This window comes from Artemia franciscana, chromosome 8 (assembly GCF_032884065.1).
Source record: "Artemia franciscana chromosome 8, ASM3288406v1, whole genome shotgun sequence".
In the NCBI taxonomy this organism is placed as follows: Eukaryota; Metazoa; Arthropoda; class Branchiopoda; order Anostraca; family Artemiidae; genus Artemia; species Artemia franciscana.
The window spans coordinates 18,064,443-18,089,958 of NC_088870.1; the positions used below are offsets into that span (position 1 = coordinate 18,064,443).

A 25,516-nucleotide genomic window follows, 5' to 3' on the forward strand; every position below is an offset into this window, starting at 1 on the left:
CGATTTCGATATTTCTGATCAGTTTTCTTTTATTCAGATTAACTTTAGGTTTTGCCAAAATTCAACAGCAAAAATTGTAGTTAAAGAGTATTTTGCGCAATGTTTTCCAAACTGTGATTAAATATAAAAAAAATCATTATATAAGTAGATATTACAATAACCCTGATTTGGAATTACTCGAGCTCAGGATAAAGAAATAACATATTTGCTATTTTTGGCTACACAAAATCAGCCAAAAATCAGCAAAATCAGTATTTTAAAAATCTCACTCCTAATTAAACGGCTCTTTTGTTTCAGGAGTTGTTCTTAAATAATTGTGAAAAAAGGTGCAATTAGTGTTAAAAACAAGGCATTGAGGAGAGGGACCCACGCATAATACACGAGACAATTTCGTGTCGTTTTAAATTTGGATGTTGCTCTTTGCTTTTAGTTGAAAAACTTATTTTTTTTTAGTTAATTGTTTTTCAAATAACGCCGGAAAACCCGCCGTTTCTCTCAATAGAAAATCCCCCCAAGGAAATTCCTCCTTGGTAAGCTCTTCCCGAGCAAGATCCCCCTTCCTCCAGACAATTCCATCCCTGCTGAAAATTCCTCCCAGAAAACTTCTTCCGGACAATTCCGCCTGGAAAATTCTTTTGAGTCAACTTTCGTTTGAAAAAAAGACTTGTTTTTCTTTTGATCTCTAGTTGTTTTTCAAATCATGCCGGAAAACCTCCCTCCGTGGAAAATGTTTCCTGGACATTCCCTCCCCCTCCCAATGTCTCAGTGGAATGTTTTTCCAACGTAAAATTCCCTCCATAGAGAATCTTTCCCGTGAAAAATCCCCCAGACAGTTTCAACTCCTGAAAATTTTCCCGATATATCTCAACATGCAAAAATTAAATTGGAAAAGAGAAGTAAGTCAAAAAAAGAATTTAGTATTGGCAAATTCCCCCGTGTAGGATTTTTCTTTGAAAGTTCATCCCGGAAACTTTCCTACCCTTGGAAACATCTCCTCTTGGAAAAATCCCCACTGCAGAAAATTCACCTTACCAAAAATTGTCTGATTACTTCCCAAAAACAAATACTAAATGTAGACTCTAGATATATATCATAACTTCTAACCTTTTCCCCTGGGACTTTCAGGGCCGTGTCATCCCCGAAAGCATGATTACTTGACTTTTCAACTATGCTTATCAATTTGGTTGTCTCAAAATTTTGATCGGATGAATTTGGGAAATGAGGGCATAGGGGGGATCTATCTGCCCCCCCCCCCAACCGTTTTAGTCCCAAAATGGAGAACTAAAACTGTATTTTTTGTTCGAGAAAGCCATCTCCCGATCTTATATGACCATTGCTTCGATCTTATCACCCTGACAAAAAATAATAATAAATAAGGCACGCGTACGTGATCTTTCTTCTGGCAAAAATTACGAAATTTTTAATTTTTTTCAGATGGAAGCTAGAAACCCTTACAGTTAGGCTCTCTGATATGCAGAATCTGGCGGTGCGATTTTTACTAAGATTCTTAAACTTTTTAGGGGCGTTTTCGCCATTTCTCAAAAGCTATACAAATTCACTCAGACTTCCACGGCTTATGATGGGTACATGAGACTTGATGAATATTAAATATCTGGAGTCGGCGTAAAAGCCAATTCACTTGATGTACCTATCGTTATTAAAATTCCGTGCTTTAGAGTTTCGGCTGATATTCGGCCGAGCTGCTCCTTACTTACACTTTGTTGCCATGAACTATGTGATTAACTGATCAGGCTTGGAATCTGCTCTCTGAAAGGGCATTGGTGGCTGACATGGACATTAAGACATTAATTTTATGACAAATTTATCTAGATATTTCTGAGACCCATATTATAAGACTTCCATGACTTGAATGGATCAGTTTTTCTTGGAACTAAACACTCCCTACTGAAAATCTGGAAAACCGTGACAGATGCTGCTGTTGACGAAGCTTGCCTTGCATTGACTAATGAAACTTCGTCATGTAATCCCCAGAAACTGGCTTGATTCTGTAGCGGCTGAATCGCAGGGTCTGTCCTGGGACTTGCATCTGTTGATACAAATTTCAGTAAGGCCAAATCCATGTCTCTTGCTGTTTTATTCACAACTCGGATGAGATCGTCAGGGGTAATATATAATTTCTTGAAACGCGAATTGAAGTATGTGGCGATCATGACGAGTGTGATCTGAACAATGCCTAGAAGGTATTTAATCTAGCCAAGCTTTTCGGAGGTTCTCAGCAACATTTGGGAGTCCTCAGCAAACATAGTTTGCTAACAGGCTATGTCAACTTCTTGATACAGCTGTACATGCTGATTATCCCATTGATGAGTCAATGGATTGAATACATTATTATTCTTCTCGACTACTTACGAAACAATTTTCTCTGTTGGAACTTTTCTGGTTAATGTTCACCCGTAACTACCAAAAAAGCCGAAATATTGTCGTTTTCGATGTCGATGTTTACGTTTCGATATCGTGTGATATATCGATATCGATATTCCGTATCACCCAACACTAATTCTAGCTAAATTTTAATAAAATATTTCGTTGGCATTTCGGTTAGGTTATGTCAGGTTAGTTTAGGTTACGTATTTAATACAATGCGGTCTAGGCGACCCCCTTCCGTAATTCTTTGTTGCAGTTTTCTCAATTTTGTTGATAAAGTATTATTTTCATCATATTTTGTTTTATTTCGTTAGCATTAACCAAACTTCACTTCTCGGTAGAACTTGAGCGTGGTGGTTATAAGACACGAGTACCAAAAGCCAAAAGGACATTTTAACCAGATATTTCAGTATCCCTATAGGAATTCCTCTGATCACTGTTGGGGGATCCTTTCTATAACCTCCCATGCCCAGGATTGAAACATTACATCCATGATTCCCAGGCTATTTTTGTTACAGAATGTTGCTTAAAACTGTTTAAAAGATTAGATTATATACTTCTTACGCTTAGAAAATCTAAACTTCCCCTGACAGTTGACCTGGTTTGGCTTCATTTTGCCCTGTCTGTTTGTAGCCTGATAGGATTTGATTTGACAGCCAAGTTAAATTTTTTGTGGACCATGTTTGGGCCTAAAGAACTAGATACGTACATCGGGATCTTTAAGTCTGGTCCAGTCGCGTAATTTTATCCAAGTCCTAGGGGGAGGGGGCGAAGTTCGGCAAGATTTGTTCGTGTCAAGAGAAGACGACAATGAAAAATGAGCCTTATAGTACCATAAAGGCAAAGGTATACTAAGAAAACTCATCTGTCTCTATGGAGGCTTGAATTATGTAGGCCTACCTTAGTTTTGACAAGATTTTTGAAGACGCTAAATTTAAGCTGGGGGAAATAGGCTCTGAGGGGAGGAGTTGCCCCATGCCCCGCAGAAAATTACGCCCCTGGTCTGGCCCCCCACTAAGATCTTAAATATGCAACCTCGCCCATTTTTTTCTGTATTTTCCATATACCCTACGCTAACAGTATTGTTGGCAATAAGAACTTGAGTGTGGTGTTGCTAATAACTTTAGCTCTCATTAGAATTCTTTACAGATGCCACTGTCGAAATTTTGGTCCACGTTTTGTCTTTTTGTAATTCATAACATCAACTTTGGGATGATAGGTGTACAAAGTAGATGGCTTAGTTATCCACCCATCGCAAGAAATATCGTAGTTTATTTTGCAATGTTATAGTAGACACAATACTCCCGTACCATAGCGACAAAGACAAATGACGGGTGACAGAATGCGTTGGACTTGTATAATTTGGGCTATATATTTGCACATTAGGAGGGGGGGGGTAAGGTTACATTATGTTAGGTTACTTTACCCCCCCCCCCCCCACACACGCACACCCAAATGTGCAAATACATTGCCAAATTATATTATTATATAAACTAACGTATTATATTTTCAGTATGTTTTGGTATATTTCATTATGATTGACCTAGCTTCACTTCTCGAGTGTGTTCTGGATTGTACGGGTGTATTGGAGATACTTCAAACTCGAGCCGAACATATTTTTAGCGATCTTTTCAAATCACCGAATTCTTAGCTATAATTTGGACCTTTTCAAGTCTTTTTTCTATGTCTATCTTATTTAAATTCATTGAAATTGAAAGACTCATCCAATTGAAAGGCTGATTTAGATAAATATTGACTTACTTCTATAATAGTCAAAATTTCAATCCTTATCATATGGACAGGTCTTCTGGTAAGGTTGCCCTATCATAAAAAAAGACTCCCCCATCTGTTTAAATCGATAACAGCTATTGTATTCAAATTGGAACTTTCGCCTCCTGTCATCAGCGTTGCTTCTTCTTTTGACGAGATAATGATCCAGTTTCTTTGTCTGACTTATTGAAAAACTCTCTGTCAAGAGTACATTCACGATTCACTGGTTTTCGGCAAAAAATTTCTTTAGATTGTGGATAACCAGCTTAGTGCAATTATCAGTCATGGTGTATTGTTAGGAGACGTGTGACGTTGCGTGCGCGTGCATGTTGCGGGGGAGGTGACCCCCTGTGTTGTTCTATTTATTGTGTCTGGCATACCTACCCATTGGGGATTGAATTTCGGGTTTCTATGAGATCTTTTGTCGACGTCTTTATTCGCTGGGGTGAACTTTGGCTCGATTCTTATTGTCTGTCCAGGAGGCGACATCTGACTGGATTGCTGAATCACTCGAGAAATTATATTCAAGTTTTTGATTTTCTCATTTTAAGACAATTTAAGTATAAATCTCTTAATGATTTTACTTCTCATCTCTGTCAGAATTTAATATAAAACTAATGCTCTCAAGAAAAAATCCGGCTTCTTATTGTTCAACTTGCTCTTAAATTTTCCACCAAATAGTATTTCTACCAAATAGTATTCAAGACTATTTCAAGTTATGTTGGCTTTTTTTTTTTTTTACTTCTAAATTTGAATTCTTGGCAGAAATCAAAAATGCTATTTACTTACGCACGAGGCTATTAAGCTACGTTTGTGAAACCTCCAGAAATGAATAAAAAGCACAAATTAGGATGTGGGAGGTTGTTTGACTTGTAGACTATATCTCAGATTTATCTTATGCAAAGTGTAAAATATTTATTTTGGCTGGTTGGAATAACTATCCCGTTCAGAAGCCAAATTGGTGGAATTCACTTAAGAAACAAAGAAGAAAATTCAAGTGGAAGATACAATTTTGGTTTTGATATTAAGATTGAATATAAAAAAAAAGTACGTTTATTCAATCATGGTGGCAGTGGTAGCTGCAACCTAGTAAAGAACGAACCACGGGCCTTAGTAATCAAAAATTAAGAAACACGTTAAAAAGGAAAAAACTGGTTAGTGAGACAAAATTGTCACTTGTAGTTTAAGATAACTATTATCTGAATTAGCCTTAATTATAAAATTTATTTCTGTAACAAATTCGTAGAAATTTCAAAAAATAGCCTGAAGCCCCCCAAAAATAGCCTCGGATCGAAACAAAAAGTAGCCTGCACCATTAAAATCGCAATGGCCAACCACCATATGTAGTAGACTGGCAGTCCCCTGACTTGGACAACCAAATCTTCTTCTTTTTTTTTGCATGGATAGCACTGATGCGTCCTCTTTTTTCTTTTTTTCTCCACTGCTGGCGGGACCTAGGAACATCAGAGAGGGTTATTTAAGGGCTCATTTTAAAGGGAGTGTTGTGCCTTTTGTAATTAAAAAAATATAATGTTAAAATAAAATACTATTTGTCACAAAAAACAGAATCAAGCAAATAAAAGCAAGGATAAAAAGAAGATGAAAAAAGATGAAGAAGAAATAGCTAGTAAGCAGGAGTTTGAGAAACACTCAAAGGAAATCGTTGGACCTTCTACTGTGAAGGAGGTCGTTGGAGCTGCTGTAGATACTGCAGCTGCTAAAATAAAGAAGGAGGAGGAGGTGGCTGCAGAAGAAACTAAAGCTGAAGACGGAGGCAAAACCAAGATACCAATGAATAAAAAGAAAACTACACCCTTACTCCACTGCATGAAGCTCTCCAGCTGAGTCCTCCAGCCGTTGCGACGTAATAACTGTTAATGTACCCTATATTTTTATGTTTTACGGCATTATATATTAAGATAAAAAGAAATGTTTATATGAAGAAAATTGTAGAAAAAGATACATAGATGCAATCCAAAATGAGTTTTTCTATTTCTTAATCAATGACTCCCAAACTATTTTGAGCTAGAGACGTATGCAATATATGACCATTTTAGTAGTGGAGATAGTATGGCACCATTTTCAGTGATGAATATGAGGGCAGTGCGGCAATCATGAAGATTTCTTGCGAATATAAGTGAAAAATCGCAATTTGCTAGAAAAGTTTTATTCAAACGTTCGAATAATTATGGAGACTATTTAAAAACTAAGTGCATTCATAATGGGCTCGATTCTTCAAATCATTATTTGAAGAGCAGTGAGCCAGCAGATTGTTGAGTCAGCAGAATCTGAGGAATTGCAAGAGGAGAAATAGGATACATTTGAAAAAGAAAGAATGTATGTCGACCCACGGATCCAAAGGCTGACAACGAAGGACAAGGGAATAATAGAAGGCCCAATGAAGGAGGATACAGATGCATGTGTCAATGAAAGCGTTTCAAAAGTTTGGGATAAATTTCGCGCTAAATCTACGGAACTACCGACGAGTGTGACAGCACTTGCAAATCTTGCAAGTTTTCAGTTATTCCTGGAACTGATGAAGTAGAAAATGATTGTTCTATAAAGCAGATGAATGAAGAAGGCAAAGGATTCACTGACATAAGAAGTAAAAAATCAATACTGGCTACTAAAAGGCCATTGATGAATGAACGTACTGTGGTATCTGCTAACGTGGTATCGGACCTCATATTTTTAGTAAGTTGTCAATAACCTGTAAACCCTAGTCATGATGTAAGTCCATAGTTATAAGATCCTTCCAAAATTTATCTCGTTTTTGCTATCACGTAGACCACAGGTCACAGACCTATCCCTAAGATTTGCCACACCTCAGAGAAGTCAGTAGATTACAAGTAGCTCCCGTTTTCAAAGATATTGCCAGGACAATTAATTTGAACCGTATCATCGACTGGGAATTTCATATTTTATTTTATCCTATTCTCACTAGAATATTGATCAAAAAATTTCTATTTGTGTTTTTTGTTGTGATGAGCTTCGGCAGGTGTACACTTTGACACAGAAAGAAACGTTCATTGTCTACTTTAATAGTTTTATCCAGATCATCAATAAATGATTTTTTTTTTTTTTTTCAATGTGTAAAATCTGAAAATGAGCATATGAGTGGTTCAAATGAGTCGCTCTGCTGCTACAAAACTAATGGGATTAATACTATGATAGAGCGTAGTGTCAAATTTTGAAGATTTGATTTACATGTTGGCTAACAAATTCACTCTTTCGATCTGTTTGAGCTTTATTTTAAAAGCTTTTGATCAGGCATTGTTTCCAGGGCATTCAAAACTTCCTTATCTCTTTGTTTTTAGTGGAATATAAGAGTAAAAAGTGACGTTAAAACTTGAAAAGACCATAAATTATACCATATATAAGAAGGGACTACCGCCCCCATAGCCCTTTGCTTTCCTGATTTATTTTTGCGATCGTTTTTTTGCGATTACCTTTCAAATTATTCAATCTAAAAATATTACTGGTTAAAACAAATGAAAAACAGGAAGACCTTTTATTTTTCCCTTTACAGCAATGAGCCCTGAAATTTACAAAATTGCTGCCGTGTTAGAGCATTCCTTCTCGTAGTGTTTAGATAAGAAGTCAAAAATCACATATAGGAGGGTCTCTGTTCGGCTTAAGTTTTTGCCTTGCTCCTTACTGTCATTTGAAAAGAACTTGATTTTTCTATTCTATTTGTTTTCTTTAATAATATCAGGAAGTTTGCTTCCAGAATAAGTCTTTGTATATTTCAATGTTTCTCATTGGAATTACTATTTTGACTGTTGTTTAGAGTTGTGGTCTCTTTTCAAAAGGGTTGATCTTCTACCTACCGAATTTATTCTCTTCTCCCAATTAATTAGTATGCAATTACCTTTTATTTGATTGCTAGGAACTTAATTAATTGGGGAATTAGCTTTTGATTAATTGGCTTTTATTTGAAGGCTGGACAACAAATCGTTAAAACTTTTTTCAAGAAAATGAGATTGAAAGTTGTCGACAAAAATTTGATATGCATTATAATGTAGAAAAATATCCCGTATTTCTTTGTGTTTGCTCGTGTGTCCGTATATTTTGATTTTACTCAGGTATTGTTTGTTTTTTTGTGCACAAGCGGGGATGTTCCCAATTGTTCTGGAAGACCTCTCTCAGAAAAATGAGAAATCAGTGCCTCAAAATGTATTTTTTGACATGAAAATCTCCTGAAAAACTTTCTTGAAAAAACCCTGATACCCTAACCCAAGACGTTCATATGAATCTAGTATAATTAATTCCTGTAAAAATTATTTAGTATTCGATGGTCAAGATGTCTTTTTTAAATGATTTGTTGTTATTTAGAGAATATCTTATGAATGTTTAAAAATAAAGAATTAATGAAAATATAAAACATGGACTTAGTTAATTTGGCTTCTGAATGGCCTAATGGACCTTCAATCCTAAATCAACATAAAAATCTGTCTCTTTATTCGATCGCCCTGCTGACGTTCGATTTTTTTTACCAGATACTCTAAATGGTAATCAAAATACTGACCATGGCATTGGCTTTCTGCAGTGTGTGAATTACTTGGCAATAAAATAGTAGACTTGAGGCGATATTTTTTTTTATCAGATTGCTAAAATATGGTTGTGGTATATGGTTGTCAATGACTGGTTGTCATTGCACTCAGAATGGACTTGCATATGTTCTCTTGGTTAAGCTTCTAAACCACTTCTTTATTTAGAAACATTTTATCTTTATTTATTTTCTTTCTTTTTTACAACCAGTTATGATCAATTTGTATCTGCTTCTGTCCATGATTTTCTTCAGTCATTGTATGAGCTTGAGATAAGTTGGGAAAATCAAAATTAAAAATCCAATTAGTAAACAAATTGAATGTTTTCGAAGTTGAACCCCGAGTCCGTTTCTAGGAGAAAGGGGTGGGAGTTACCGAAGATCACCTTTTTCACTTTTCTTTATTTTCGGCTAAAAATAAAAGGGCTGATTTGGCCAAAAGAGTTTTATTGATATATTTGTTTTCATGTGTTAAGCGCTAGCCTAAGTTCTGAGCACTAACTTAGTCTTAAGCATGTATAACCAGTAAGAATTTTTTAAAGCAAAATAATCTACCCTATTTAGTGAATTTTCAGGTTAAAATGAAATAAATTAAGGCCTTTAATTGAAATCCAAGCTTTGATAATAAGGATAAGCTTTTCTAAAGTTTTCAAGTTTTGCTGGATAACACTGTGCTGGTTATGGCGCTAGTAGTTTTCTCCATTGTAATGCTAATTACGCCAAGTTTAAAGTCATAGTTTCCTCTCTTGCAGTTCGTGGAACAGACATTCAGTCCCCTCCCCAAAATATCATTATTTTTTTGAGTGTCCTGATATTTTACACTATGTATCATATTTGCCAGTTTTTGCATTTGTTTGTATTAAACCCTACGCTCTATAACTGAAAAGTCCAAAATGTTCCCCCACTCCCCTGAAATAAACTTATACGTGTGTGTCTGTTTATGAAGTACATCTTACTTAGAAAACTATTGTATTTTGGTTATGAGCCATTATAGGTCACACCAAGGGTATACCCAGTTTTTTTTTTTAAGGGAGGAATGGTTACATAGAAGAAAAATTACAAAACGTATCAAAAATTTACTTATATATAGGCTATTTTCGCTACTTCTTTACGGGGCATACATTTTTTTTTTTTGGGGGGGGGGTGAAAACCGACACCCTTTCCCTCTGGATACGGCTTTGGTCGAACCCCAAGAGGTTTTCTGATTTTGATCTTCGCTTGTATTAATTAACACACTTTTTGGTTATTTGTCAAAATAGACCCAAAACTAACGTTTTCCATAATTTAGCCTTTCCCCGTGAATTGACTTGATCCCCTCTCCAGCGAAAATCTTGGTTATTGGTATAATACTCCTATAATTACTCGATTTTAACATGTTCTGTTTAAAATTTTGATTCTAAAATACGACAGCAGTGAAAGTAGTGACATAAATTGTATCTTTTATGTTTTCTCTCTTTCCTGATTGAGGGTATGTCGTAAGTCTTCAGGTTTTAAGGATGCATATTGCCTGATGATATGTCGTCAGATTAACGTTTAGAAAAGGTAAAATCTTAAATAAGGTTTCTTAATAGCAGACATGCTATCTTCCGTTCGGATGTTGTTTTGGATATTAGTATTGATATTGGTTCGACAGCTGTTTTCGGGACATAAATATGCTAATGAGTTGTTAAATCTTTCACGAATGGCTACTGCAGAATTTTTGAGAAACAAAAGAGATCAATATAGTGAATGACAAGGATTTCTTGGCTTTGATTAACTTTTGGCTATTCTCACTAGAATATTGATCAAAAAATTTCTATTTGTGTTTTTTGTTGTGATGAGCTTCGGCAGGTGTACACTTTGACACAGAAAGAAACGTTCATTGTCTACTTTAATAGTTTTATCCAGATCATCAATAAATGATTTTTTTTTTTTTTTTCAATGTGTAAAATCTGAAAATGAGCATATGAGTGGTTCAAATGAGTCGCTCTGCTGCTACAAAACTAATGGGATTAATACTATGATAGAGCGTAGTGTCAAATTTTGAAGATTTGATTTACATGTTGGCTAACAAATTCACTCTTTCGATCTGTTTGAGCTTTATTTTAAAAGCTTTTGATCAGGCATTGTTTCCAGGGCATTCAAAACTTCCTTATCTCTTTGTTTTTAGTGGAATATAAGAGTAAAAAGTGACGTTAAAACTTGAAAAGACCATAAATTATACCATATATAAGAAGGGACTACCGCCCCCATAGCCCTTTGCTTTCCTGATTTATTTTTGCGATCGTTTTTTTGCGATTACCTTTCAAATTATTCAATCTAAAAATATTACTGGTTAAAACAAATGAAAAACAGGAAGACCTTTTATTTTTCCCTTTACAGCAATGAGCCCTGAAATTTACAAAATTGCTGCCGTGTTAGAGCATTCCTTCTCGTAGTGTTTAGATAAGAAGTCAAAAATCACATATAGGAGGGTCTCTGTTCGGCTTAAGTTTTTGCCTTGCTCCTTACTGTCATTTGAAAAGAACTTGATTTTTCTATTCTATTTGTTTTCTTTAATAATATCAGGAAGTTTGCTTCCAGAATAAGTCTTTGTATATTTCAATGTTTCTCATTGGAATTACTATTTTGACTGTTGTTTAGAGTTGTGGTCTCTTTTCAAAAGGGTTGATCTTCTACCTACCGAATTTATTCTCTTCTCCCAATTAATTAGTATGCAATTACCTTTTATTTGATTGCTAGGAACTTAATTAATTGGGGAATTAGCTTTTGATTAATTGGCTTTTATTTGAAGGCTGGACAACAAATCGTTAAAACTTTTTTCAAGAAAATGAGATTGAAAGTTGTCGACAAAAATTTGATATGCATTATAATGTAGAAAAATATCCCGTATTTCTTTGTGTTTGCTCGTGTGTCCGTATATTTTGATTTTACTCAGGTATTGTTTGTTTTTTTGTGCACAAGCGGGGATGTTCCCAATTGTTCTGGAAGACCTCTCTCAGAAAAATGAGAAATCAGTGCCTCAAAATGTATTTTTTGACATGAAAATCTCCTGAAAAACTTTCTTGAAAAAACCCTGATACCCTAACCCAAGACGTTCATATGAATCTAGTATAATTAATTCCTGTAAAAATTATTTAGTATTCGATGGTCAAGATGTCTTTTTTAAATGATTTGTTGTTATTTAGAGAATATCTTATGAATGTTTAAAAATAAAGAATTAATGAAAATATAAAACATGGACTTAGTTAATTTGGCTTCTGAATGGCCTAATGGACCTTCAATCCTAAATCAACATAAAAATCTGTCTCTTTATTCGATCGCCCTGCTGACGTTCGATTTTTTTTACCAGATACTCTAAATGGTAATCAAAATACTGACCATGGCATTGGCTTTCTGCAGTGTGTGAATTACTTGGCAATAAAATAGTAGACTTGAGGCGATATTTTTTTTTATCAGATTGCTAAAATATGGTTGTGGTATATGGTTGTCAATGACTGGTTGTCATTGCACTCAGAATGGACTTGCATATGTTCTCTTGGTTAAGCTTCTAAACCACTTCTTTATTTAGAAACATTTTATCTTTATTTATTTTCTTTCTTTTTTACAACCAGTTATGATCAATTTGTATCTGCTTCTGCCCATGATTTTCTTCAGTCATTGTATGAGCTTGAGATAAGTTGGGAAAATCAAAATTAAAAATCCAATTAGTAAACAAATTGAATGTTTTCGAAGTTGAACCCCGAGTCCGTTTCTAGGAGAAAGGGGTGGGAGTTACCGAAGATCACCTTTTTCACTTTTCTTTATTTTCGGCTAAAAATAAAAGGGCTGATTTGGCCAAAAGAGTTTTATTGATATATTTGTTTTCATGTGTTAAGCGCTAGCCTAAGTTCTGAGCACTAACTTAGTCTTAAGCATGTATAACCAGTAAGAATTTTTAAAAGCAAAATAATCTACCCTATTTAGTGAATTTTCAGGTTAAAATGAAATAAATTAAGGCCTTTAATTGAAATCCAAGCTTTGATAATAAGAATAAGCTTTTCTAAAGTTTTCAAGTTTTGCTGGATAACACTGTGCTGGTTATGGCGCTAGTAGTTTTCTCCATTGTAATGCTAATTACGCCAAGTTTAAAGTCATAGTTTCCTCTCTTGCAGTTCGTGGAACAGACATTCAGTCCCCTCCCCAAAATATCATTATTTTTTTGAGTGTCCTGATATTTTACACTATGTATCATATTTGCCAGTTTTTGCATTTGTTTGTATTAAACCCTACGCTCTATAACTGAAAAGTCCAAAATGTTCCCCCACTCCCCTGAAATAAACTTATACGTGTGTGTCTGTTTATGAAGTACATCTTACTTAGAAAACTATTGTATTTTGGTTATGAGCCATTATAGGTCACACCAAGGGTATACCCAGTTTTTTTTTTAGGGGGGAATGGTTACATAGAAGAAAAATTACAAAACGTATCAAAAATTTACTTATATATAGGCTGTTTTCGCTACTTCTTTACGAGGCATACATATTTTTTTTTTGGGGGGGGGGTGAAAACCGACACCCTTTCCCTCTGGATACGGCTTTGGTCGAACCCCAAGAGGTTTTCTGATTTTGATCTTCGCTTGTATTAATTAACACACTTTTTGGTTATTTGTCAAAATAGACCCAAAACTAACGTTTTCCATAATTTAGCCTTTCCCCGTGAATTGACTTGATCCCCTCTCCAGCGAAAATCTTGGTTATTGGTATAATACTCCTATAATTACTCGATTTTAACATGTTCTGTTTAAAATTTTGATTCTAAAATACGACAGCAGTGAAAGTAGTGACATAAATTGTATCTTTTATGTTTTCTCTCTTTCCTGATTGAGGGTATGTCGTAAGTCTTCAGGTTTTAAGGATGCATATTGCCTGATGATATGTCGTCAGATTAACGTTTAGAAAAGGTAAAATCCTAAATAAGGTTTCTTAATAGCAGACATGCTATCTTCCGTTCGGATGTTGTTTTGGATATTAGTATTGATATTGGTTCGACAGCTGTTTTCGGGACATAAATATGCTAATGAGTTGTTAAATCTTTCACGAATGGCTACTGCAGAATTTTTGAGAAACAAAAGAGATGAATATAGTGAATGACAAGGATTTCTTGGCTTTGATTAACTTTTGGATTAAATTAGAGAATCTAAGCTTGGACCTTAATGGAGTTTCTCACTGAATGATACCCAACGTTCGATTATTTTTTAGATTCATGAATTTCGGCTAAATCGTTGGAGTCTCCTCGTATTCAAAAGAGCCGAATCACGCCAAAAAAAAAAAAAAAAAAAAAAAAAAAAAAAAAAAAAAAAAAAAAAAAAAAAAAAAAAAAAAAAAAAAAAAAAAAAAAAAACGTTGCGTGACGTGTAAGCTTTCACACTAGGCGGAACTACGATAGAAGCTCTGACCAAGCGTGAAAGGCTTTCTAGGAAAAGTATATATATTTTCTAAATTATTAATTCCATTTGTCGCCACTACGTTGACTTTTCCATAATATAACGTGGACTTGCGTAACGTAAAATTCTACGTAGAGCTAGTCAAAATAGAAGTGCCTATCTTACACACAAAATTCTTTCCTTGAGATTACGTTACTTAACGCAAATAGTTAGGTTATGCTAGTGTGAAAGGTTTAACGGTGTCGTTTGGCAGATCCATTAAGAACCCTTTACATTGCATTTTGACGTAGTATTCTCCCCTTCACGCTGGATTCCGCGAGGCTTAGTAACCATTCGTAAGACCTTACGTAAATCAAACAGTTTGTGACTACGAACGTAAGACGGAACGAAAGAAATATCACAGAGAGAAGAAATTAAACAAATTTAAATTCTCTACGTTTATGTTTAGGTTTTTGAAATATGTCGAAGCTTATGAACGACCCTGTATTATTTATATCAGGTTCCACCCTTGAGGTATCCAAAGCGTTTTTGGTGCCGTTATTGCTAGAATTGTATCGTTTTAACCAATATGAGATATAATTCATGAAGAGAAACCGAGAGAAATATAACCTATCAAAGCTGATTTTACGGCTGTTAATTCTAAGTATGGAGGGGTCGCCCACTTTCAGAATTCATGTTCACCAGGTGCGGACTGGTGACAGTGTTTCAAGCTTGGTACAAATTTATAAATTTTTACGGGGGCTTTGCAATGCGTTGCGAAACTGTGCAGTACACGTGTCGCTCCGAGATGTAGACCAGGAGAAAAGTGGGTGACCCCTTGCTAAATATTTACTTGCAAGAAAATTCTATCGTTTTCATTTAGCGTAGACTGAAAGAAGAAGAAAGTTCGAAAACCAATTATATATTATTTATATCTTATCTCAGGTGACACTGTAACTTTTGAAAAATTCGTTGATTTTCCTACAAAATTTTGGAATAGTTGCCTTCATACCTTCCTAAATTCCTACAAGTATTTTTCTGTAATTTGTGATTTTTTTTTTCAGATTTGCCCCCCACTGAAAAAATCTTAAGTACTGCCTGCATGCCTGAATTCTCCTTTTTTCAGAAAATCTTCTATCATCGAATTTGGATTTCTGAAACTTAAATTTGATTAAATCTGCACGAAATGCGTTTATTGTCGTAGGAGGGGGGGGGGGTGGTCTTCTGAAAAAAAATTTACCTTATGCCTTTGACACTTTTTGTGTGTTGAATATCCTTAATTGATTTTGCCAACGAAAATTTAGTGTAAAAATCGCTGTTCATAGTTTTCGACTAAAGTTTGTTATTTTGGAAATATAACCATTTTTTCCCCTTAATGTAAAAATTTGGCTAGTGACCTGGCTAGTGAGCCAAGTCTGTTTTTCTGCCGTTTTGCGTTAATGTCCGTATTTGTGTCCCTGGGTGTGAAGACACTCAAAAGCATTCTACCAATGAGGCTTCATATTACCACATAAAAACTTCATTTTACGGAGCTGAATCATGTAAAATTGTCAGTGGTCAGTTAAAAATAATATACCAAAGAGTAACAAGTTTAAATACTTATGCACCTTACGTAAACGAGTGTGGTAGACAGGGCCGTATACTGGGAGTGGGGTCAGTATCTTTATTCCCATCCTTGACATTTTTTTTTGTTATTTTCACAATAAAAATTATAGATACAGTCCTGTGGATTATTATGTATCCCTAGTTTTTATTTTGTTTGGAATACTCATATAAAACACTAAAACTTCTCTTAGAGCCAGTCAGTTAATTTTTTTCCATGAGCAATGTCTTTATAATTTGATAATCTAATAAGTCTGTAGTTAACTGAACTTTTGCACGATCGCAAACCCAGAAATTTTCTTATGTGCGAAAGTTATGTTTATTTATTTAATTATTTATGAATGTTAAAATAAAAAGTTGTGGTTGATGAGCATTTTTTTTCTTTTTTTATATATAGCGATAAAACAAATAAAGAAAAAGTCTAGAGCAAATTAAAATTGAAAAAGTTCTCAATACTCATGTATTGAGGGAGTCTCGTTCAAAGTTTGTTTTCGTAGAATGGTTGGATACTTATCAACTCTGCCTTAACAAAAACTTCCATGAAACAGTATTCAAGACCCTTGAAATTATACTGTTTGTCTTTTTTTTTATTGAATTTTTGTTTGGAATATCCAGACGACACCATCCTAAATTCTTTCTTTGTGATAAATTTCAGCGTGCACCAGTTGCACAGCCGAAAACTTTGAATAGGTGATACATCTGAGGATTATGTTGTCTCTGTGTGCTAGGATTCCACTTCATGGAAGGTTCCAACTCATTTCTGGGCGGGAGAGGGCTCAACGAAAGAGATTTCTTTTCAATAACCATTATGCTTAATAAAAAGTAAACGTGATATATATTATCTAAATTCAGGGAAGGTGTAGGTCCCATACCTGCTTTGGTGGATAAAACCTCCCACGACTGAGAAATTCCCTCCAAAACGATAAAGAATAATGGTGGATGAAACTAATATTGATTTTGCATGAACAATTGTATTATATTTAGCCAACAACCGTAAATTACGGAAAATACGGCAACTATTCATCTAGTTGTTCAGAAAAGCATCTTCAAGGTCAGAATGTTTCAAGTGACCTTAACGCTGATTCGCAGACCCCTTACTGTTCATCTGGTACCGTATAGTATTTAGATAGAATCAACACTCTTGAATCTCCCCCATGTTGAAGCTGTGATAGGTGCCGATTCCTTGATAGGTTTCTTTTTCAGGGGTGGATAGACGAACTTCGGGATTTGATCGATATTGTCCCCAGCGCACGTGCTAGATTATGCTTTCTCCCCTTCTTTATGCTGACTCTTTTTACTGATGAATCATGAGTAAACTCAGCAGCGGAGCCCGTCAGATGAGAGGAATAAAAGGAAGAAAGCGTGGTGTATAATTTTTTTGTGAGGAGGAATAATAGTTTGACTCTGCCTCGCCGTAGAATTGGAGGTCCCTTTACTCCCCCACCCTCCCCCTTCAAAAAAGGTTGCTGTAACTTTAAACTCTATCCCTCAGCCATGATAAAATAGATTGAACTTAACAAAACACAAGGCCGAATAAAGGGCGAGTCGAGCGATGAGGCCTTGTAGGGTCCCGCATTTGAAAGGGCCCCGCGATACCATGAAAATGAACAAAAAATGAAATTCATAGCAAATTCCTTTTGACGATAATTAATAAACTATGAATTATTCAAATAAATAAAAATATTTATTTTAAGTTCGCATTGCTGGATGAGATTTCTTAGTATGTTTATTATTATATAATATATACTTTATAACATAGGAAACTGATACCCGTAGAACCTCGTCTCAAGTGTATTGAAATGTATTATCAAATTAATTTGAATTTTATTGAAATATAATAAATAGAGGGCCACGCAAAAAAAAAATCCTATTGGACCCCGCACCTATTCGATCCGGTGCTGCCAAAACACGCATTATGAAATTCATTTTATTTTGATAAAAAGTCTACCGATGGTATAATGAAAAACACTTGCTTGGATTCGGACTTCAGATATCTGGTGTATAACATCGCAAGATTGTTGACTAATGATCAGCCGTCGCTTACCGACATAGGCAGTTATATAGGTGAAATGTTGAAAATTTAGAAAAAACTGACCTGTTCACTTTATGAGGAATTTCCTCTAGCGACCGAGGTATCATAGGCAGCGCAATAGTGTTGCAAGTAAACAATGATGTAGGCACAAAGTTCTTTTTTTTTTCTTAAACCAGGGCCCTTCGTATCGAAGGGGTTGTCGTAGAAACTTTGAAAAGGACTCATTTGAATAGAAATGGAAAGGGTTAATGCCTTTTTTAATAGTTGAAAGTGATTAGGGCAACTCACCCCTTCACACGCCCGCCGCTTCCCCAAACACATCCAATCAAAATTTTGAGATAGCCATTTTATTCAACGTAGTTGAAAGATCCGGGAATTATGTATTTGAGGATGACAAACCCCCTACAACCCTCAGGGCAAGGGTTGTAAGTTATACCATGGGAGCATATAAGGCTTATATAGAAAGGGTGATTGTCTAAACTTCTGAGCGGGCTCATTGGATTGCTAATCAGAGGTTTTAGTTCCTTTTTTTTGAAATTCAGGGCGACGGGAGGGTGGATACCCCCCCCCCTCCTCTTATTTTCCCGAAGTGCATCTGATAGAAATTTGAGATGACCAGTTGTTGTCGTAGAAACTTCAAAAAAAGGCTCATTCGATTGCAATTTTTAAGGCTAGGCCCTTTTTTAATAGGCGAATGTGATTGGAGGGCAACTAACCCCCCTCCCACGCCCACCATTTTCACAAATACATCCAATCAAAATTTTCAGATATGTATTTTGTTCAACGTAAATGAAAGGTCTGGAAATTATGTCTTTAAGGATGACAACCCCCCAGAGTCCTCAGGGCAAGGGTTGTAAGTTATACCCTGGGGGTATATAAGGTATATATAGAAAGGGTGATCATATAAATTTCGGAGGTGCCTCATCGGATTGATAATCAGAATTTCTAGTGCCCTTTTTAAGATTCAGGGTGATTGGAGGGTAGATACCCCCCACATCTCCTATTTTCCCGAAATGCATCTGATAGAAATTTTGAAGTGACCAGTTGTTGTTTTAGAAACTTCGAAAAGAGCTCATTCGATCAGAAATCGAAAGGGCTAGTGCCCTTTTTAATAGCCGAAAGTGGTTGGAGCGCATCCAACCCCTACTCCCACGCCCACCATTCCCCTAAACACATCCAGTCAAAATTTTGAGATAGCCATTTTGTTCAATGTAATTGAAAGGTTCGGAAATCATGTCTTTGAGGATAATAACCCCCTCCCAGCGCTGAGGGCAAAGGTTTTAACTTATGCCCTTGGGACCTATAAGGTTTAAAAAGAAAGGGTGATCCTATAAACTTCGGAGGGGGCTCATTGGATTGGTAATCAGAAGTTCTAGTGATCGAAGGGTGGATACCCCTCCCCACCCTACACACCTCGTATTTTCCCGAAATGTATCTGATAGATGGCCATTTGTTGTCGTAGAAACTTCGAAAAAGGCTCATTTGATTGAAAATTGAGAGTCAGTGCCCTTTTTAACAGTCAAAAGTGACCGGAGGGCAACAAGCGCCCCTTCCTCCCCCACCCTCATCAATTCCCAAAACACATCTAATCAGAATTGTGAGATAGCAATCTTGTTGAGCATAGTTGAAAGGTCTGGAAAATATGTTTTTGACAACTCCCATGCCTTCTCAAGAGCAGAACATAATTCGCACTTTACTGAAAAAAAATGGCTTTGGAATGCCAGTTTAATACACATATACTGATATATATTCCTTAAAGTTTTAACACTTTTGATTCATTAAAGTTTAAAAAGGTCAAACATTTTAAACGTATTTTGTCGTTTAATGTCGTAGGATGAAAGGATTAGAATGGCATTTGATTCTTCAATAGGAAAGTGAACGCAAAACAGATATTTTTGTTAAAAAACACACGACAAAATAAATTTCTTCTAAAATAAGATTAATAACTGGTAATTATATATTGCAGCTATTATAGCTATTAAGCTATTATATTAAGAAATATATATATTTTTTTTTTGATGTACTATATTACTGAAATTTTTAGACATTCATTTGTTCAAAAGCAGTCCAAAGATCACTTAGCAAGGCTTATGGGTCGACACAACCCCCCAGAGTCTGAGGGTCAGTGTTGAAATTATGCCCAGGGGGCTTATAAGCTTTTTACAGAAGGTGTTGTTTTTTGGATTTTAGAGGAAGTTCATTTCATTGGAAATATATAGTCCTAGTTCCTTTTTAAGAGTCAGAATTTGTATAGGGTTACCAACCCACCCCCCTCTCTGACAACCTGCTATCCCCAAGCGCATCCGATCAAAATTTGGAAATAGTCATTTTGTTCACAATAGTCCAAAGAGTATATATAATAATGTCTTCAAGTTAAACAACCTTCCAGAGCCCAGGTGCAAGGGTTGTAAGTTATGCCCCTTGGATATAAGATTCTTATGGAACGGATGGTCGTATAAATTTCGGGTCGGAATGGGCTCATTCGACTGGAAGTCAGAGGATCTAGTCCCCTTTTTAAGGGTCAAAAGTGAAAGGAGGACAACCAGCCTCCCCACAATCGTATCATTCCCCAAAACACATCCAGTCAAAATTTTAAGAGAAATTTCAAGAGTCTTCAGGTTAAGGCCTGTAAGTTCGGCTATTCGTTCATTGCTTACATATAGGATATTACCATTATTTTTGGAAACTCTTATCGTATCAAGATTAAACGTCTGGGAATCATGAGTTGGATGTTTATTTGACAAAAAGGCAAAACTTAACTGCTATTAATACTGCTGCTGTTACTACTGTTAATACTGAAAACAAAATATGTTTGAAACGTTTTCACTTTTCTTACTTTCATAAATAAAAAAATACTTTTAAGGAATAAATGTCAGTATATATCTATTAAACTGACAATCCACGGTCATTTGCTTTTGTTGTTGTTGTTTTGTTTTTCAGTAAAACGCAAATTATGTTCTGGTCTTGAGAAGGTATGGGGGTTATCAGCTCTACTCAAGTTAATTTTTGCTCATTTTGAGTTTGACTTGGCTATTTATTTGTAATTTCTGTTCGTTTTGAGTTTCATTTATTTATTGATAGGTATTTTTGGTAGTTTTACGGTTGGTAGATTATTTGACTTTATTTTTGTTCATTCTTGGCTTAATGGAGCTCTTTACTTTTCTTTGAAAAAATTGTTTTGTGGAAAAGTTTTTTTTTATTATTAATCTATTAAAAAAATGTTTACAGTTTAATGTTATAACAAATGAAATTCGGGCTATTCAAGTTTAAGCCTTTACAAAAACTTCCTAATGTCCCCATTAAAGAGTTGAACTCCATAGAGAAAACACGAATCCATTTGCATAGACAAATCCGTAGGGGAATCTCTGGGCCTATTCTTAATGTAGTCGTACAATTTTGGAGTTTGTTGCCATCATTTTCTATAATGCTATCTATTTTTGTGTGAATTACCTCCCCGCCCCCGGGTCATCTATGGAAATGGTATTTTAAGGTGTTATAACCATTGCAGAGCCGGGAAGCGTATTTTTCATGTACCTTTTTACCTTGGTCGGCTCGAACCAAAACCTCTCCTCTTCTTTCTTCTGAGTGTTACTAATTTTCTGCTTCTAACATCTTTATTTTGGCTAATTTAATAACCCCAGAGAATTTGTTCCTGTATGGAATGAAAACATTTTGCTGTCTGTGATAAAAGTAGTTGTACACAGTCCCATAATCACGCTCTTATCAAGTAACTGCAAATTTTTCTTTTTGGTGTCTCATGCAATTGTTGTATCTCCCATATCTCATTAAGTCATAGATAACGTTTTCAATTGTATGCATAACCTAGTATTTTAGTGTTATATGCTGAAGTGCTAAATGATAAATTGACCGGATTAGTAAGAACTGGTTCATGTTGATAATGATCTTCCTGTATTCCTTTATCCTACTTTTTTTTGTTTCTCTCTTTTTTTGCATTTATAAAGACTAAATTCTGGACTTCTGTTATCTTAGGAACACGAAAGCAGAAATAGAGGCCTCTGTACCCTCAAAAATCTCGTAGTTTTTATGATTAACCAAAACATTTCCTATACATTTCCCACAATTTGTCCGTGTCTGCGTATTGCCTCCTGACTTGGCCCTTTAGTAATCTTAGTAATAAGTCCTTTAGCTGTGATAAGGCCCCCCTTGTATTTTCCACCAGTAAAATCTCGTTTGTGTGCCTATCTACCTACAGAAAAAAAAATGGCGCTTTTGTTATTATTCAATTTCATTTCATCTAGTGGCCCCCAAAAAGTTGGTAAGAGTTCACTATTTAGTAGAAAGGGGAGGGTCAAAGACACTAATTGCCAATAAGACGCTGCTGTCGATGCTAAACCAGCTAATTTCAAATACTAGATTTATCACGTTGGATTTTACCGACCACGAAGCCTATGTTGCAAATTCTCTTCAAATTGTCACAATGTTCACGATTCATTCCAGAATATCTGATAATTTTCATATGCAGTAATTTACATGAATTTTGTCGTTCATAACCCTCCCTGAAATAAAGTCCTGCAAACTGGCCTAGTCTCACAAACCAAAAATCTGAGGAATAGCTGTGCTAGGTATGTATATAGGGAGGGGGGTCGAGCCTCTGCTTTCCCCGAAGCTTTGATGTGGTTTTCAGTAATTTTTTCATACTAAGTATCCATACAAATATTTTTGCTATTTGTGTGGGGTTTTTTTTTAACTAATGCCCCCTCGGAATAAGTTTCGTCGGATAGGACTACTATAATCCCTCTATCTTTTTCCCTCTTATTTTTAACTCTGTACGCTTAATATATTAAGTATGCTTAATATATTATGATTGACTCTTGGAGTTTCCTATGTTACTTTTCACTAAGAGTTGTTTGAATAAGGAAAGTTTAGCCGATATTCTCCTAAATTCGAAAAAGTACAGTCTTGAATGTTCAAATATGTGATAAATAACATCAGAAATCTATTGGTAAGTTCGTCGAATTGTTTGATCGATTTGCTTGCTGAAAGATTTATGTACCGTTTGATTCGCCATTCAACGTTCTGTCCCCGTACACCAATCGCAACTGTTGTAATTACGTCCTGGCCCTCTTCCCAGTGTCTTGATATAGCCCAGGGCTCACGTTTTAATAGGGTTTTTTTTTTCAAATCGGCACTTTTTGGTATTACGAGCCAACTGTCGATGGAGAAAATAACTTGAGATAATTTTCTCGACCATCTAGAAAAAATAATGTTAACCAGCGAAATCGGTAAGGTTTTGCATATAGTCTAAAACTGTATCAATGCATTAGATGGGGGGGGGTATGCAGTTGCGATGACATAAAAGCCATTCAAAAGGGGGCGGAGCAACTGCCCTGGGGATCATGACTGTGGGGTTGCCCATTTTGATTCGGCTTTTTTGCTTTATTTGAGTCGTGAGAGAGGGTGCTGTAATTAATTTTCCCCGGGTGCCACCAACCCTAGGAATGGCTTTGGGTAGCATTGGTTATTATATGTTATTGGCGAATTGAATGGTATGTTTCACCTAGCAATTTAATGAAACGTTTTTGAGTTTACTAAATCTTCATTGTAACTGCAGGCATTTGAATCATCACCGGTGAGTCCACCTTTTTACTCCATTTTTGTAGTTGCCTAGCTACAAAAGTACTGCAGGATATTTGAATACTGCCTGTAGTAATCAGTAGCTTTGCGAGCTCTATTCGAGTATTTATGTAGTGAACCGTATTTTTCATTAATGATTATGGGTGCTTATGTGCCCAGCTGTTTCTGACGTACGCCTGGAGGGGTGGAAGTTAAGCGGGGAGACTAGACGAACCTTACACGGCTGAAGAGAAGAGGCCTGTTTTTGTATTGAACAAAAGCCAGTCGTATGAAGGAAGGGTGTGAGTTGAAAATGAGAACCAAAGCTGGAAATAAAAATATTGTGAAGAAGTGTAGGAATAGGAAGAAAAAAAGTGACTCGGTTGTGAAAATGTGTAAAGAGCTAGCTGAATCTAATAGGTTTGTGTTTCTTACCTCTTTTAATATATAAAGTAAAATGCTCCAGCCTTTAGGCAACTGATGGCCTTAATATTAAAGTGAGTGAATCAGGTATATTGTGTTGGTAAATTGGCCAGGGGGTCCTTAAGAGGGTTGTTGGATCTTGTCATTTTCGATAGTTTTAGCAGTTTAATTTATTCAAATTTAATTTTAAGACAAGTAAGTCGTAATTGAAATCGTTTTAAAATGAAAGATCTATGAAAAATCCAAATTTTCGCGGCAAGACTTTTGGAAAAGCTGAAGATCAATTTGATGATTTGAAAAAAAGGAAGCTAAATAAAGGAATATGGGGCCCCAGTAAAATTCTAGTTAAGTGACTTCTTGCTATCTCGGAAAGGGGTTAGGTTAGGAAAATAAAGCTTTTGGAGATAGGTCTACAGGCTAAAATATATGCCGGGAAGGTATTTTAAAGTACCCACCTCCACTCCTCCCTCTAGAGGTCCCTGGAATTTGCCTACATGACAGGTCTATACCTATTGAAATTTTGACAAAACAACATTTTACCTTAATTTTCAGTTACTAGTTGCTTTTTCTCTGTCTTTAGTTCTGAAAATGCAATTCCTGTTATTTGAGTAGAATTTTTAGCCATATCAATGTTTTATTTCAAAATTTAGGAAATGTATTTGCATATCTTTAAAACCTTATGAATTGGAATTGAGCAAAGTTCTGAAGCTGAAAATAATTTTGTTGTACTTCATTTAAGCAGAAGATCTATTTTGCAAGGTTTCACTTTTATAACCCACATATTTCTAAAGGTCATCAAATTTCAGGGCTCTCTAGAGGGAGAATGAGTGGAGGTGGGTACTTTAAAATACCTTCCCGGGACATACTTTAGCCTGTACCCTGAAAGTTTCATCTTCCTAACGTAACCCCTTTCCAAGATCGCAAGAAGTCAATTAACTAGAATTTTACCGCAAAAATTACTGTTTGAGGCAAAATTTCTAGTTCATGATGAGGGCACAGAATTTGGCTATACACCTAGTGGAAAGTTGTTGAGTTAGGTTAGGAGAACGATAGGTAAAAGTCTTGAATTGGACCTCTTCAGAAAAAGACGTGCTTGAACAGAAAGAGACACATTTTTAGTTTGCTTATTTAAGGTTTATTTTAATGGTTTGGTTCAGTTTTTGAGAATTCATCTCAGCCCATCTCTAACAGCCTCATATAGCCTTAGACTGTGTAGAAAAAAATAATTTAATAATTAATGAAAACTTATTCAAAAACAGATACAAATGGGGAAAATAAGAAAGATGTAAATGTATGAAGGAAAAAGAAGTGAAGATAATTGTTCTTCCTCTGGAAAATATGTTAACTAGGACTATATTGCATATTATGAAGTAAGAATTGTTTTCTTAATATTTTTCCTTATGTATTGGACTACTCATGCATTTACACCCAAGGAAATATGGTTTATTGATGCTTGTATATTATAAAGCAAGATTTTTTTGATTTTTTTTCTTTTTTTGATTTTTTTTTTTTGGCTTTTAGGGCTATGTGAGACTTTAGAGGGGGAATGGGGATGAATTACCTAAAATACAAAGCAAACCGTCAAAATAAGCATAACATTAACAATCTAAAAAATGTGCATCTTTTAATTCTAGCATGTCTCCTCCTGAAGAAACCCAATTCTAGATCTTTAATGAATGATATTTTTCAGAAATTGACCCAGACCTTATATTGCGCCCCAAAAAGGTGTTTTCAAGCTTCTATCTCTGCTCCTCTCCTATTGCATGGGAGGCAGGAGTCTTAACTTTGGGAAAAATAT

The 25,516-nt window shown here is 35.5% G+C and overlaps 1 protein-coding gene across 3 annotated transcripts in view; it reads left to right on the top strand.

Annotated features, from left to right (window-relative positions):
• Window positions 1-25,516, top strand: part of LOC136030078 (protein gustavus-like) — a 112,584-nt gene that overhangs the window by 55,114 nt on the left and 31,954 nt on the right. Inside the window, exon 1 of one of the 3 annotated variants that reach the window (XM_065708727.1) lies at window positions 23,489-23,715. The exons of the other annotated variants lie outside the window; for them this stretch is intronic. Coding sequence (XP_065564799.1) covers window positions 23,585-23,715 — 131 coding nt within the window. The 5' untranslated portion in view covers window positions 23,489-23,584. Of the gene's footprint in view, window positions 1-23,488; window positions 23,716-25,516 lie in introns of those variants that run through there. 3 annotated transcript variants of the gene reach the window in all.